At 33.8% G+C, this 14,660-nt stretch overlaps 1 protein-coding gene across 1 annotated transcript in view; it reads left to right on the top strand.

The window, feature by feature from the left end:
* BMP5 (bone morphogenetic protein 5) overlaps positions 1-14,660 on the top strand; it is a 111,334-nt gene that overhangs the window by 55,632 nt on the left and 41,042 nt on the right. The window contains exon 2 of the mRNA XM_033103610.1: positions 278-470. Within this exon, the coding sequence (XP_032959501.1) occupies positions 278-470 (193 nt within the window). The remainder of the gene's footprint in view (positions 1-277; positions 471-14,660) is intronic.

Here is a 14,660-nt window from a genome sequence, read left to right as displayed (position 1 = left end):
TTACAACCTTCACTTTGAAAAAAAAAAAAGCATTTTGGATAGCCTTTCCATTTAGCCTGCAGGAATTTATATAAAACCACACGTTATATTGCTTTTGAACTAACGGCAGTTGGTTTGTGGGATTTCCTTCAACTAGATACAGGTATGGGTGAGTCTGTGGTTTTAGTGTTTTCCCAGTTTTATAATCTGCTTGTTTGTTTTAACCTTCAAAGCTGGATAATTTATCATCAATTTCCATATTTTATAAAGAAGTAACTTTTTTATCTCTTTTTTTCAGTTGAAAGGGACAAGGATTTTTCTCATCAGCGAAGGCATTACAAAGAATTCCGGTTTGATCTTACTCAAATTCCTCATGGAGAAGCAGTGACAGCAGCTGAATTCCGGATATACAAGGACCGGAGCAACAATCGATTTGAAAATGAAACGATTAAGATTAGCATATATCAGATCATCAAGGAATACACAAATAGGTATGGACTTTATATCTAACTGATTCTAGCAAACAAATGATAATTGTAGTAAAATCCATTGATAGCCCATGTGATCTGTCAAATCATGTTTTCTTTGGGTGCAATGAAAGTCAAGGCCAGGTACAGACACATTAATGGTAACTCATCTGAAAAGTGCGTTCTACATTCCACAGCTTTTCCCTACTCCTGACACCAATCTGTGTGCTACATTGATTGATGCTTCCCCATATGTGTTTTCCAGGCATCTTGTCTCATTTTATAAATGAGAAAACTTCCATTTTATTCTGCACACACGAAATTTGTAATTAAGATGATTTAAATCACTTGATGTTTTGTTGGAGAAGAGCGGCTTTGTTTTTCACTGGTATAAGTGTAAATTGTATGTGTTAGGTGTATTTTGATGTAAGAAGTATTTGCAACAGGTTCTACAGTTAATCTGTGCATCTTCTGCTTCTAAGATGCTTAATTCAAAATGGTCCAAAAGTGGACAATCTGAAATACTAAATGTATGAAAACCTCACCTGATAATTACTGCAAATGAACTATCAAATAAAAGAGTAAAAAAGGAAGCTTAGCAGTGTTTTATTATCTTTCACCCAATAAATATATCATTTGTGTAACACCTTTTACAGGTGATTTTGACTTTCTTTGGAGAGCTCTTAACATTTTTTTTTTTAACTCTTATTGAAATGTTACATTGAGATGAAATCCATTTCTGGTAGCTTCCATTCATTAGATCAAGGTCTTCCCTCTGGTGAAATACTATGTCTTACTTTGATGAGACAAATATATAAAGACAACTATCCTGTCTCCTCTAAGGGCCCTCCCTTTCTCTTCTTGTTGAATATTTCTAGTTCTTGATGTTTAGATTTGTCTTGGTTCTAGAGTGCCAGAGTTTCCCAGTGAATGTTCCATGGATCACTAGTCCCTCACAATATTCAGTGAAGCAAAAAAATAAATAAGTGAAATGTCTGAGGTCAAATGCGTTTGAAAAGGCTACCTGTTGGACTCTAGGAAATTCATAAAGCATATCAGAATATTAGAGACTTGGAAAGGCTGGTCTTTCTCGAAATTATTCGACCACACAATCTTTCCTTTGGGTGTGTAATACTTAATATCCTATGAAACACTAGTTTAACAGGACATAATTTAATAAATACTGGTCTATATACATTGTTATTTTAAGAAAGTAATCCCAAGGCAGAAAGTTCTGTGTTACTTTCTCAGCTCTAACCCTTACTAGCTATTTGTCTGTGGGTGAGTTTTTGTTTTGTTTTGTTTTGTTTTGTTTTGTTTTTTTAAATCTCAATTCAGTGGTTCCATTTATAAAATGGGGGTACTACCTTGTTCTTCTCAGAGACAAGGCCTGGCATATTACAGTTCACTGCTTTTAATACTGAATAATATCTTAAACGATATCTTTCAGAATTAAATGACTAGAACTGAAAATACTACTTTTAAATATTTTTCTATGTCTGTTCTCACATGTGGATTGTGAGATTCTTTAAAAAAGGATAACGTCTTAAGTAATTTTATTTATTTTTTTATCCCCAGCACTAAGAATTTGTTTGGTATGATTGAAAGTTTTGAAACCGTCATTACCTATGACTAGTGTACTACTTCCATTAATATATTCTAAAATGCTTGAATTATCTTTATTTTTTGTCATTTCCATTATATTTTTATCCATGTTGAATTTGTACATGGTTATATAATATCACAAGTACTTTTTTTTTACAAAAACTGTTGATATACTATGTCTCTATCCTCTGCAATATATTTATTGATTTTTTTTAATGTATAGACTTTTGTGTTGATCACAATTAAAGGTCCTAACTTTTATTTAGGTCCCTTTTTCTATCTTCTCAGGATATTTTTTAAAATTCATTGAACTAGCTACCCTTTTGAGCTTTCTTTCACCTCTATTTTCTAAGTGTGTGAATTGTATAATTTAAGACATGATAACAACGATGAAAATAAAGGACTAATAGAAGAGTCTATGCATGATAATTTGTACATTTATGTCTGAATGAATCCATGCTGATTTTTATTAATAATGCATTATGGACTATTTATGGGTATTGATGCTTAGCTTATCATATTTCATAATTTTGGAAAATTTCATTTCTCTTAAAAATAGAACATCTATCTTGAAAATTTGGTATTTCTCTAAATATACTGATTTTAAAAATATTACTCTCAATATTTCTGTAACTATATCTATATGCTCTTTTAATATTCTTGTATATAATCTGGCTAAGCCTTTACTTATTTTAACACAGTTTAAGTCTACTCTAAGATCTAGGATTTCACTGGTATGTTCTCTAAATCTTTGAAAAATGATTTGTAAAATCTAAAGTACACATATATCTTTGATTAATATTATCTTGCTTTGCCATTCCAAACTCTAGGATGGCATAGATTGGATACTTTCCTATCCAATTTACTGAATATTATTTTGAAAAATTCAATTCAGTAAATTCAGTACAGTATTAATTCAAGTCTACCAAGTTCACATTTTTGAACATTTGCTGTTAAGTACTGTGACTAAATTATTATTTTCTTCCTGTAGGGCTATGCTATACCTATTGTCATCTGTGGTATTTGTTTTTGCTAATGTTCATGGGCTTTTTCCTTCAATTATATTTTCAATCTCTGAAACATACAAACTCACATTTGAACTTCACATTTGAATTTTACATATCACTGATCTGGTGAGAGATCTCTGGAAAAATGCCTTTCTTGTCTTTGAAATAGGCATTAATTCATTGCCAGGCATTCACTAATCTGCAGTGTAAGCAAATGCAAGCCTGTGCCCTATCATTGTCTACAGGTCTAGGATTCACTTTTTCAACTCCACATTCTACTTCAAAGACAGATATTTAAGGGACAGAAACTATAGCAACAGCATATAGGCCTCAGAATATTTCAAGTTTCTACATAGAATTCAAATGTCACCATAGAATATAGTGATGTATAACTATAAAAGCACGGACTTCGGAATTCCCACATGGGGAAATTTATGTACATCTTGGAGTCTCAGTTTATAATTCTGAAAAGTATAAAAACAAAACTAAGTATTTCAGAACAATAAACAATATTTCGGATCATTTGGGTGACACTAGGGCTTATCACAGTGCAAAGACGATAGCTGATACTTAAACACATTGGTCAATATATATTCATATAGCTTAACAGGAGCATCTATTCCACTAGGGTTTAGAGGATTGTATACATAGGGTAACCATAAGTAGGTGGTTATTAAAATAACAGTAGCTACCGTTTGATGACATCTACTTTTATGTAAATATGAAGTAAGCAAAATGATGCTAGATGCTTTTACTTAATAAAAAATTATCTGGTCCTCAATTCATACAAAAGGAATTGGTATGTTTTTAAGGCTAATAATGAGATGAACACCACCCAACTTACAGCAAAACCATTGGAGCTATCTGTGAACTCCTTGAAAACATAAGTTTTGGATAAGGAGTCGAACTCTTCTTTAAAATACAGTTGAAGAGGTGTGGGATTGGAGTTGCTTATTTACTATTTAGTTTACAGAAATACCAGAGATGTAGAAATATTAGATAAAGTTTCATGTATAAATAATAATCACAATATTTCTGTTTATAATTGCATAAATGAGAACATTTGAATTTCAAATAGAAAAGTTACACCCCGTTTCCTGGAAACTGGAAATGCTATATTTTATATAGCAAATAGAAGTTGTGTTTTAAAAATATTTAGGTACCTTGGAAAGTGCAAATATTATAATGTTAATTGACAAAAAGCAGGAAACCTAATTATATACATTATTGTATTAATTTTAAATAATTTCATGGTGACAATAGATTGGAAGGAAACATCAAATGCTTATTATAGGCTTGTGGGTAATTTTGAGTTTTAATTCTTCCCCCTTTCTGTACTTTCTAAATTTTTATAATGAACATTATTTTTATAATCAGAAACAAGCATAATTGTAATTGAAAGAGAGAAAAGATAATGAAACAACTTTATGTTGCACATTTCTTTACAAAATAACATTTCTACTTCTCTAGGTAGAGAGGGGCAAAAATCAAAAGAAAGAAAAACAAACCCCAGGATATAAAAATAAATTGTTCTTGTTTTTTCTTAAGATATGGAAAACATTTTTTCCCCACAGAAAATGAAGATAAAAAATATTTTTTTTTAATTTTCTTTATTCTATAGAAAAATTTCCTGCCAGTTGGAAATCTTGACTTTAATTCTTGAAAGTGAGGAGAAATAGATAAAAAATTCTTCAGTTCTATATCATGTGATCGCAGTTAAAACTAAAAGAATTTTAATTTGAAAAAGTAATTTTAAAATCCAATTATTATTATTTATTTAGTGCTGATTATCTGTGGTTTTATATATTTCTTAAATCAAGAATTAAAATGGAAGAAGAAGAAGAAATTGTAACTCTGGCCGTTTTGAAAGCAAGAGTCACCTTTTTAAAATGTCTATCTTTAAACTTATGGATTTTATCTACTTAGTATTTTGAATTAAACTCTGAAACAATTGAAATTTCAGTGCAGACTATACTCTTTAATGCAGTACATTTCACAATGCATACGTGTGTGTGTATTTTTTCCTTGCAGTCATTTAGACTGTTGGTTTAGATATGTTTTATATTTAAGACATTGTCTGATCTATTAACCATCTAGTCTATGAATTCTTTGATAGTGTTATGTAATCAAATAAGAAAAAGAGAGACCCATTATGTCATCTCTTTTCACATTTATTTATCTTAGTGAGGCTGAAAACTCTTAAAATTATATATTTTATTCCTACCATCTCCCACCTCCCCCATTTATCCCTACTCATATTTAAATGTGTGCAATTTAAAGGACTGGTCTGATATTTATCCAAATCTTTATTTTTCTTGGTCAAAAGTTAACACACTTTGCATCATTTCACTTATTTAATCTTTTCATAAAGGCTGACAGCCCCAAATTCTGTATAGAAGGCATTGCTCTTCAGTCACACCTCATATATCTGGCGTTATTGGGAAATGAGGTTTCCACATGATTGAATTTTCCAGATAATTCAGCTGAGTTCGGCATGCTTTTGCTGCACGCCTACCATGTGGCAAGCACAGGGGACATAGGCCTAGTAAATAAGATCTCAAAAGCTCATAGCCTGAGGGCTGGGGGCTACGGTGGACCTGCCTCTCACAGACTTTCATAACTATAATACAATGTGCTAAGCACTATGATGTAAGTCTGCACTAAGTGTTGTGGAAACACAAATGAAGGGAAAATTAATTCTTCATGTGGGAGGGTGAGGCACCTTAGGGGAAGCCACTGAGATGGATTCACTCTTAAGTTGGGTCTTTCAAGATGAGTAAGAGAGAGAGGCATATCCTAGTAGAAATATTCCTAAGCGGTAAAATGTTTAAACGTATAAAAAAATTAAACAATGCAAATAAAATTATCGATGCCAGTAATACTACTACTAAGAATAGCAGCCAGCATTTATCCATTTAACGGGCACTCACCATGTGTCTGGCACTGTGCTAAGTGCTTTACTTGAATTAATTTTTTCACAAATATATGTATTTATATATTCCCCAAAGAAAATCTGCTATGTATAATTCAACCTTTTCCTAATGTTCTGCTATGAATATAAATTTCTGTACTCCATTGTAAAAACATTTTAAGCTAGCCTGCTCGATGTCATTAGCCACCTTCACTACTTGGATATATTTAGTTAAGCTGTCATCATTCCAGTTCACAGTCAGCTTCATATTTACATCATCTCCCGCCTCCTGCTTCCCTAAGATTTGTGATTCTTCTGTGGACATACTTCAGAATGTACATTGACAATTTCTACTCAGGAAGATTTCATGGGTTCTTGAGAGCAGTGTAGCAGAGCGAGACCCTCGGAGGGTCGATGACGTTTTCTCTAAGTATACAGGACAGCACACAAGCACAGCTTGTGCTGGGGACAGGCTGTATTTCAGTGGTTTTCAACTGGGGTGATTTGGCCCCCAGGAGACACTTAGCAACGTCTGCAGACATTTTCGGTTGTCACAATTGGTGAGGTTTAGGGAGTGCTATTGGCATCCAGCTGGTAGAAATGTTTAAGGAATGGAGGATGCTACTCAGTCTTCTGCTATGGACAGGACAGGTCCTCCATCCAATAACAATAAAGTATGATCTGATCTAAGATGGTCTTAATGCTGAGGTAGACAAGTCCTGTTCTTTTAAAATTATAAACCTAAAAGATGGGAATGATTTGTGCCATAAGTTAAGTTTTCTTTGACTATTTTATATAGTCATAAAAGGGTTGCATGGAGGAGCTGTTAGGAACTTGCATAGGCTACATTGCTCATTCATTAGGGGGCCTTAAATGTGGCTGGACTATCTATATAATAGTCTCCCTTCTTTGTTTCTTGTTGAATGAAGAAACCTCCTGTGTGTATCTGTATATATATCCAGTAGACATGTGTCGTTCTCTTTGCAGGGGAAAAATATGGGATGATGTAATGCCAGGAAACCTGTTAAACATTAACAATATCTTGGCAATTAAAAAAAAAATCTGCTCAGAAAAAAGTGATTGAATTTTCATAGTGGGAATTCAACTTGTTTTTCCATTTTCGTCATGCCTTGTCATTCAATTCTATCTAACATTACCATTTTACCAATTTGCATCTGTACCTTTTAAATATAAATACAGCATTGACTCAGATATTTTGAATATTGATGCTCTGTGAGATTTATGTAATTTTGTTTTTTCACATTTGTTTTGGGAGAAAAAATAATTACTGTTTCAAAATATCAATCAGCTTAACAGAGTCATATCCTAATACTTTTAAGTAAAACTGCTCATGAGAGAAAATTTGACATTATAATCTCCATATAATATCATTTATTAATTTGTGGTTCCTTGTTAATGTGTTCTATGCTAGAGCTATAATCAGGTGAGTTAAATGGCTTGGTGGTATTTATGTCAAATACCCGGAGAGAGATGTATGCATTCTCTTTGGGTGGCCATCATTACATTTTACTAGATTTAATGAGCTGTTCAAAGACATAAGTAGAAATATTGGGAATAGTGGAGATGTCAGTGTGGACTGTACAGCTCATTCCTAATGGAAATGGAGGAGTATTGCAACTTTTTCTCTAAAATGTATCTGTATTATATTCCACATAATTTCCCAAAGTTTTTCTGGGCCAGGCTTATAGAATGGTTTTTCTCTGGTTAACTGTTTCTTCTCTCTCTCTCTCCCTGTCTCTCTCTCTCCATATATATACAGATATGAATGCATGCATATAATTGAAACTATGTGAAGAATATTTCTGTTTCATTATCTTTTACTGTTTATTATATAAATAATTTTACTTCCATTTGATAAATTTTCAACTTAATATTTTTTTTTGTCTAATCAAATTTAGAGACAAAGTTTCATTATGGATCATATATATTAATAAAAGTTACTAAAGTTAAGGAAAATGAATGAATTCCAATATCAAAAATTTATAAGTATAGATTATTAAAGACCTTTAGCAGTAATAATTGCCTGAATCAGTTCTGACCCTAATTAAGCCATCAAGCATAATGTATAAAACTTAGTATATACACACTCCCATGCCATAAGTGCATTTTGGTAAGAAAATTGCAATGATAGTAATTTACAGAGCATTTTAATTTGTGTATCTGCTTATCCCTGCAATAGATTTATGAGGTAGATATTATTTTAATCTTCATTTAAAGAAGAACCAGATGCTCAGAAAGGTGACTTGAAGGGTATAATTATTTTTCCTAATACCAAGGAAAGGCTAAGTACAGCAAGTCATTGCTGAAACTAAACAGATACCAATTCCAACTATAACTATGATTCTTTGCTTTATAAAGATACACTTAGAATGAGGCTCTTCTAGAATCCATAAATCCTATACCTTCTGCTCAAGCAATATGATTCCAATGAGAAGTGTTTAGAAACAAGCAAGAGAATTTATTTGCCACAAGTTTGTGATACAGTATCCTTGATAAAACAGATTTCAGCAAAAGATGAATGGGGATTCCGTTGAAGTACTCATCAATACATGTTAGTTCACCCAATTCCCCTTGCTAAGAAGAGATTTCATTTATAAAGACGTTTAATATGTTAACTCCAAGGATAGTGTGATAGAGAGGTAAATACGCATATGTTTATTTTGGAAGATTTTCAGTGTTGACAATACACATTTCCTCTGTATTGAAACAGTGTAAGATGTTCTGTCTTCTAAATATGAATTGAAGTGTGTCCTATAAATATCCTCATGTTTTTTTGCACTAACTAAAAATCCTTCAACTTGATTCTGTTTTTTCCTACTGCCCCAAATTCATAGTATTTCTCTTCTCTTTGCTTTAAATCCTTCACTTTCTTCTTTGCATTCACCCCACAATCCATTGCAATTTGATTTCCGTAACTCCACGCTACTGATCATCCACCAACACCCTCCCTGCTACAGAATTTTACGGACAATTTTAGTTTTCCTTATTATTTTCAATATTTGATATTGCTGGCCACATTCTGTTTAATGTGTGAAATATCCCAACTAGAGCAGTGTATTAGTTTCCTAGGGCTGCTGTAACGAGTTACCAAACACTTGGATGGCTTAATACAACAGAAATGTATTCTGTTGCAGTTCTGGAGGCTCAAAGTCCAAATCAAGGTGTTGGTTAGAACATACACCCTCCAACCCTCTGGGAGAGAATCCTTTCTTGCATCTTTCATCTTCTGGTAGCCACAGATGTTCCCTGGCTTGTGTCAACATAATTCCCATCTTGGCTTTTTCTTCAGATGGCTGTCTTTCCCCTGTATTTCTATCTCTGTGTCTCTTCTCCTTATAAGGATAGCAGTCCTGTTGGATTAGAGCTCACCCTAAAGACCTTGTCTTAACTTGATTACATCTGCATAGAGTCTATTTCCAAATAAGGTGACATTCACAGGTGATGTGGATTAGGACTTCAACATATCTCATTTGGGGGACACAATTCAGTGCATACCTAGGAGTCTGTCAGTTTGTGTTTGATAAGAAAAATAGAGCCAGGATGAGTGAAAAGGAATAAGGGATTTATTACAATGATTTGACTTTCGGCAATTGTGGGATCCAGTTAAACAGTTTAAGTAAGGCTGCTGCTTTTGCATCTAGCGATGGTGTTGAACTTTGCAGCATAGGCTGCTGAGGAAAATAAAAAAATGGATGTGGAGTAAGAGAGAACAAGGAGAACTAAAACCCGTGAGGATAAGCTGGAACCCCAAGGACAAATTGGAACCCAGGTCCATCTCTCAGAGCTTCCAACTTCAGCGATGCGGGTGACCTGCAGGGTAAGCTGGTGCAGTGCACTGTGTGCTCCGTATACTCCTTGCTCAGCATGTGGGGAAGCTGAAGGAGATGATCTGACAGGAGGAATCTTGTGCCAGGGTTTGGACAAGGTGATGGAATTGAGATCAGTGGAAGCTGGAAGAGCTGCAGGCCAAGCTGTTCCCCAGAACAAAGTAAACCAGCAGATCAGCAACAGTGGATAGGAACAGAAGGATAGGAACCTGGCACTTCAGCAATCTTGCAAGCATAAACTTGGCCGCTGCTTCACTTCTCCTGCACACATTTCTTGTGCAGCTAACCTTAACACAGAACTAAACAGAAAAGAGAACTATTGCATTTTTGGTGTCAGTTTAGCTAATTTGACAAAGCATAAAGCTACAGCAGTCCACCTTTGTCAACTTGGTACAAACATATACCTTTTATAACTGTTCAATACATTCCAAAAAATATAATAGTAAAATAATGATTCTGCCCTTTTATCTATTTCAGGATGTTGCTCATTCCTTTTCTAAGTCATATTCTTCTTTAATATCCTGTAACTTCAATACTGAAATATGAGGTTAGCTACTATCAAAACTACTTATATTAGATGGTAGGCAGATGGGAAAAGGAAGGAAAAAAATTGTGTGTGTGTGTGTGTGTATGTGTGTGTGTGTGTGTGTGTATACATACATTAATATCAAAATAAGGAAAAAATACTCATAACTATTTCTATCCTCATTTCTGTAACTGGTCACATGGTTGTAGCTGGTATTTATAACTTCCTTATTACACTATGCAATGCATATTCTCTTTGTTTTCTGCAAGGACCATGGCTGGTCATTGTCCCTAGTGAGGTAAACCGAACATTCATTCTTGACATATCTGGGCTATTATCAGCATGCCTGTATTGAGCTTAGTTTTTCATTAACTTTTTTTTTTAATTAAAGTTTATTGGGGTGACAATTGTTAGTAAAGTTACATAGTTTCAGGTATACAATTCTGTAATACATCATCTATTCATTGACTTCTATCATATGACATGACAGTGGTAAGAGGTGTTCCAGGTGATCTCTTATATTTCACACATACTCCTCTTTTCCCATATTGTGGTAGTACCAACCTAGTTTCATCTTGATATTTATAATCAATTGTCACACATGGTGTAGTAGTCCTTTATTAGTTTGTTGATTCACTGACACATGAAGAGCTCAAAGTGACCACAGGGATGTCTCCATCTTGAATTAGTGAAACCATTTTTAAGGCCACTAGGGGCAGCATTCCACTACTGGGAACTCACAGCGCTGGACCAACAGAGTCCCATAGCTTGGGGCCCAGAAGCAAAATTTTGCTATAATTGGATCAAGTAGAGTGAGTTAGAGGAGCCATTCCTGTTTCCACCCCTTGATTTCCAGACCCATGAGAGATATGACTATGAAAGTAACAGCCCTATATTGGTTGCAGAGTTATCCCATAAAGCTTCCTTATGGGAAGCACATTAATCCATTTGTACAAGATTTTGACAACTAAGTGTTGGCATAACTGAGTCTAGCAAAGGTCATTCCACTGTCCTATCAAACTAGCAGCTGCAAAGTGATGGGAAACGTGGTAAGACCGGTGAAATTCCATGAGCATGAGCCCATTCTACAATTTGTTGTTATGTGAGTTCCTTTATCAGAAGTAATATAGTGTGGAATTCCATGACAGTGCATCACAAATTTTGTAAGTTCATGGATAGTGATTTTGGCAGAAATTTCATGAGCACAGAAGGAAAACTCATATCTAGAGCACCTATTCCAGTGAGAACAAAGTACTGCCCTTCCATGATGTAAGTGGTTCAATATAATCAATCAAACAAAAGGGAGCTGTCTAATTCTTCTGGGGAAAATGCTTTACGGAATTGGAGGGATTTGACTGTATGCAATTATGGAAAGTAGTTAAATAGTCTTTGTAAGGTTGTTGCTTTGATGCTGGGCCTAAGGTACTCAGGGCATACAGTCAGGAAGGAAAGGTGAATGTGTTTGGGAAAACAAGGACAAAGCAGAACCTGTTAAGGGTAATCTGGAACCCATGGAGACAAAGTGAAACCTATCTCCAAGTCTCCAACATCAATGATGCACTGATTTCCTAGCTACCAAATCCTTGCTCATAGATGTGCCCACATGCCTGGTCCCGGATAAGCAGATTCCATGAGATCTGCAGGAGCTGCAGGCCCAGCTGCTACCCACCATCAGTAAGGTGAACTAGCAGATCTTGATGGTACACCCAAACTGCAATAACACTTGGACATATAGAAGTCTTCCAAGCATAAATATGGCCACTGCTTTACTTCCACTTTCCAAATTTTATCCAAATTTCATTGTGTCCAACCCTAATCCAAAAACATAAACAGTAGTTGCAGCTTTGTTAAATTGATATAGTGTAAAAAACTATCACAAGAGTCAAGAAATGTTAAGTTTAATGAGTAAATAAATGAATGGATGGATGGATAGATTTGTGAAATGTCCTGGGTCACTTCTTGGCTCAGTTTTTACCCATCTCATTTGAGGCTAGTGGCTCAGCTCAACTTTTTAGTATTCTAATCCAAAAACCAATGATCTCTCATGATAAGGAGAGCAGTTAAAGTATAGTTTGGGACTAAAGGGAGCTGCCATGGTATAAGAGAAAGTGTTCTGAAAATGGAATATGGAAACCTGGGTTCTGGTCCTCCAACTGGCTAGGTGACCATGGGAAATAATTTGATTTCTCTTTAAATTTTCTCATCAGTAAAATAACAATTTGGCAAAGTGATTTATATCCCCCTGAGTTCTAGTATTCTTTGATTTATTTTGATCATTTTCAGAGGAAGAATCCCAGACTAGCTGATTTCACATCAGATATTATTGGTTAATTTTTTTATTTTAGTCTTGTAATGAGAGCATTTCTTTTATTTGTTAGTTCAGCTATATATACAGAAGAGAAAGTTCACATTTCAAACACCCAAAACTACATACATACTGTGCTACTAGGTATGCTTGCATACCATATATGCCTTAGTATAAGGAGAACACATAATCTTGATATGATCATATAAAAATGATATCTGCTTTACCCAAGTAAAAGATAAATGAAATTAAAGGAGGAAATTGAATATAAATATATGTATATATACTTGGATTCATTTATAGACATAGATATATAATGAATAAAACAGTCATAGTTAAATAGTAAAATAATATAGTTAATTAATATAATTATGTATACATATTTTAATCCTGTTCTGTTTATAAAATATTAATATAGTCATATTCTCTGTTTCACTTTCAAAATATGTATGTGAAATTTTTCTTCAAACTTTTCATATGCATGCTTGACATTGTAAATCGCTGTAGCCATATTTTGAATCATCAGTCACAGTATTATACAGTACATCAGTTTTAGGTCCATCTATATTGTCTGAAAAACGGCATATTTGAATTTGTGTATGACGCTGTCATTGGAAATACTATCTTTTCAAAAGCACTAGTACCCATGTCTTTTTTGTTTGATTTTAGGCTTTTTTAGGTAGATAAATGTTATATCTTCAATGGAACTTCTGACTCTGTTTATAGAAGTACTTTTTAAAGAGTGACTTACAAAAAAACTGATAGTTCAATTTTTGAGACAACATTCCCAGAAATGATTACTAAATATCCTTGTGTCTTCTTTTTCTCCATCTCTTTATCTTCTCTTCCCCCTCACCATTTCTGTACCTTCTTTTATCCCTCTCCTCATTTTTCCTTTTTTTGGTAACCAATTCTATCAGCTAACATCTATAAGCATCCAAAAACAACATTGATTGAGGGCATTGGAAGGTAATGTGCCTCCTCCAAATAATTGTTTCCCAAACTTCACAGGTCAAAATTAATCAGTTTAGAGTTCTCTGTATTATGAAAGACCATATAAAGATTCAACTGTAATATACCTCTCATCAAGATAGATATTCAGGTTATATTATATTTGGTCTTCACAAAACCTTTTATGGCAGGGATTATCATATGATTTTTTTATCCATGGGGAAACAAACTAATTGTTCAACCTCTGTCTGATCCTTAAATCCTTGTTTATTTCATCACAATATGCTGATATTTACATAAAGATGATTTAATTTGTTTTAGCTCTTTCATTGTCATATTCTTAGATATGTAGCCTCAATTTTCCTAGTCTTCCACTCTGTATTTTCAGATGAGTTGTGAGAATGTTGATAACTCAAATTTTGCTGAAATTTGTCTCCTGCTGCTCAGTCCTTAGTGAAGTACCCACCTTTCTGGTATTTTGAAACTCCCAAGGCACTTATGTGAAACTCTTTCCTCTCTCTAGAAAATAAAAATACCCTTGCAAATTAGTATTTACAAGCCCACCAATTTCCCATGACTAGACATGTTTAAACCTCTGGTCATGATGAAATTAAAGTCTGCTCAAATATATTTTTACTCTATTATATATCCGACCAGATACATATTATTTTTCACCTTTGAGTAACTATGTTTAATATATCTATATATTTCATATCCAGTAAGTCCATCTGTATACCACAAATCCTTTATCTCTTAAATAAGACTCTGTATTTAACAACTGCATGATAACTTCATTCAATGCATAAGAAATTATTATGATGATCTGTGTCACAGTCAAATGTTCAAATTCTACCTGAAAAAGAAAGCTACAAATTTTAGTAAATATGAATAATTATCAATATAAATTTATTTTCACATATTTGTTTTCGAAATATTTCAATGTTGAGAATTGCTATAATGTCAATAAACACAGAATATTCACATTGAGGTTTACTCCTGCCTTTTAAAAAAAATATTTTTAAATAGTGTTATGGGTTGAATTGTGCTCCCCTCTTTCCCCC

The sequence above is a fragment of the Rhinolophus ferrumequinum genome, chromosome 3 (assembly GCF_004115265.2).
Source record: "Rhinolophus ferrumequinum isolate MPI-CBG mRhiFer1 chromosome 3, mRhiFer1_v1.p, whole genome shotgun sequence".
Classification (NCBI taxonomy): domain Eukaryota; kingdom Metazoa; phylum Chordata; class Mammalia; order Chiroptera; family Rhinolophidae; genus Rhinolophus; species Rhinolophus ferrumequinum.
This window is presented reverse-complemented; position numbering and strand designations above follow the sequence as displayed.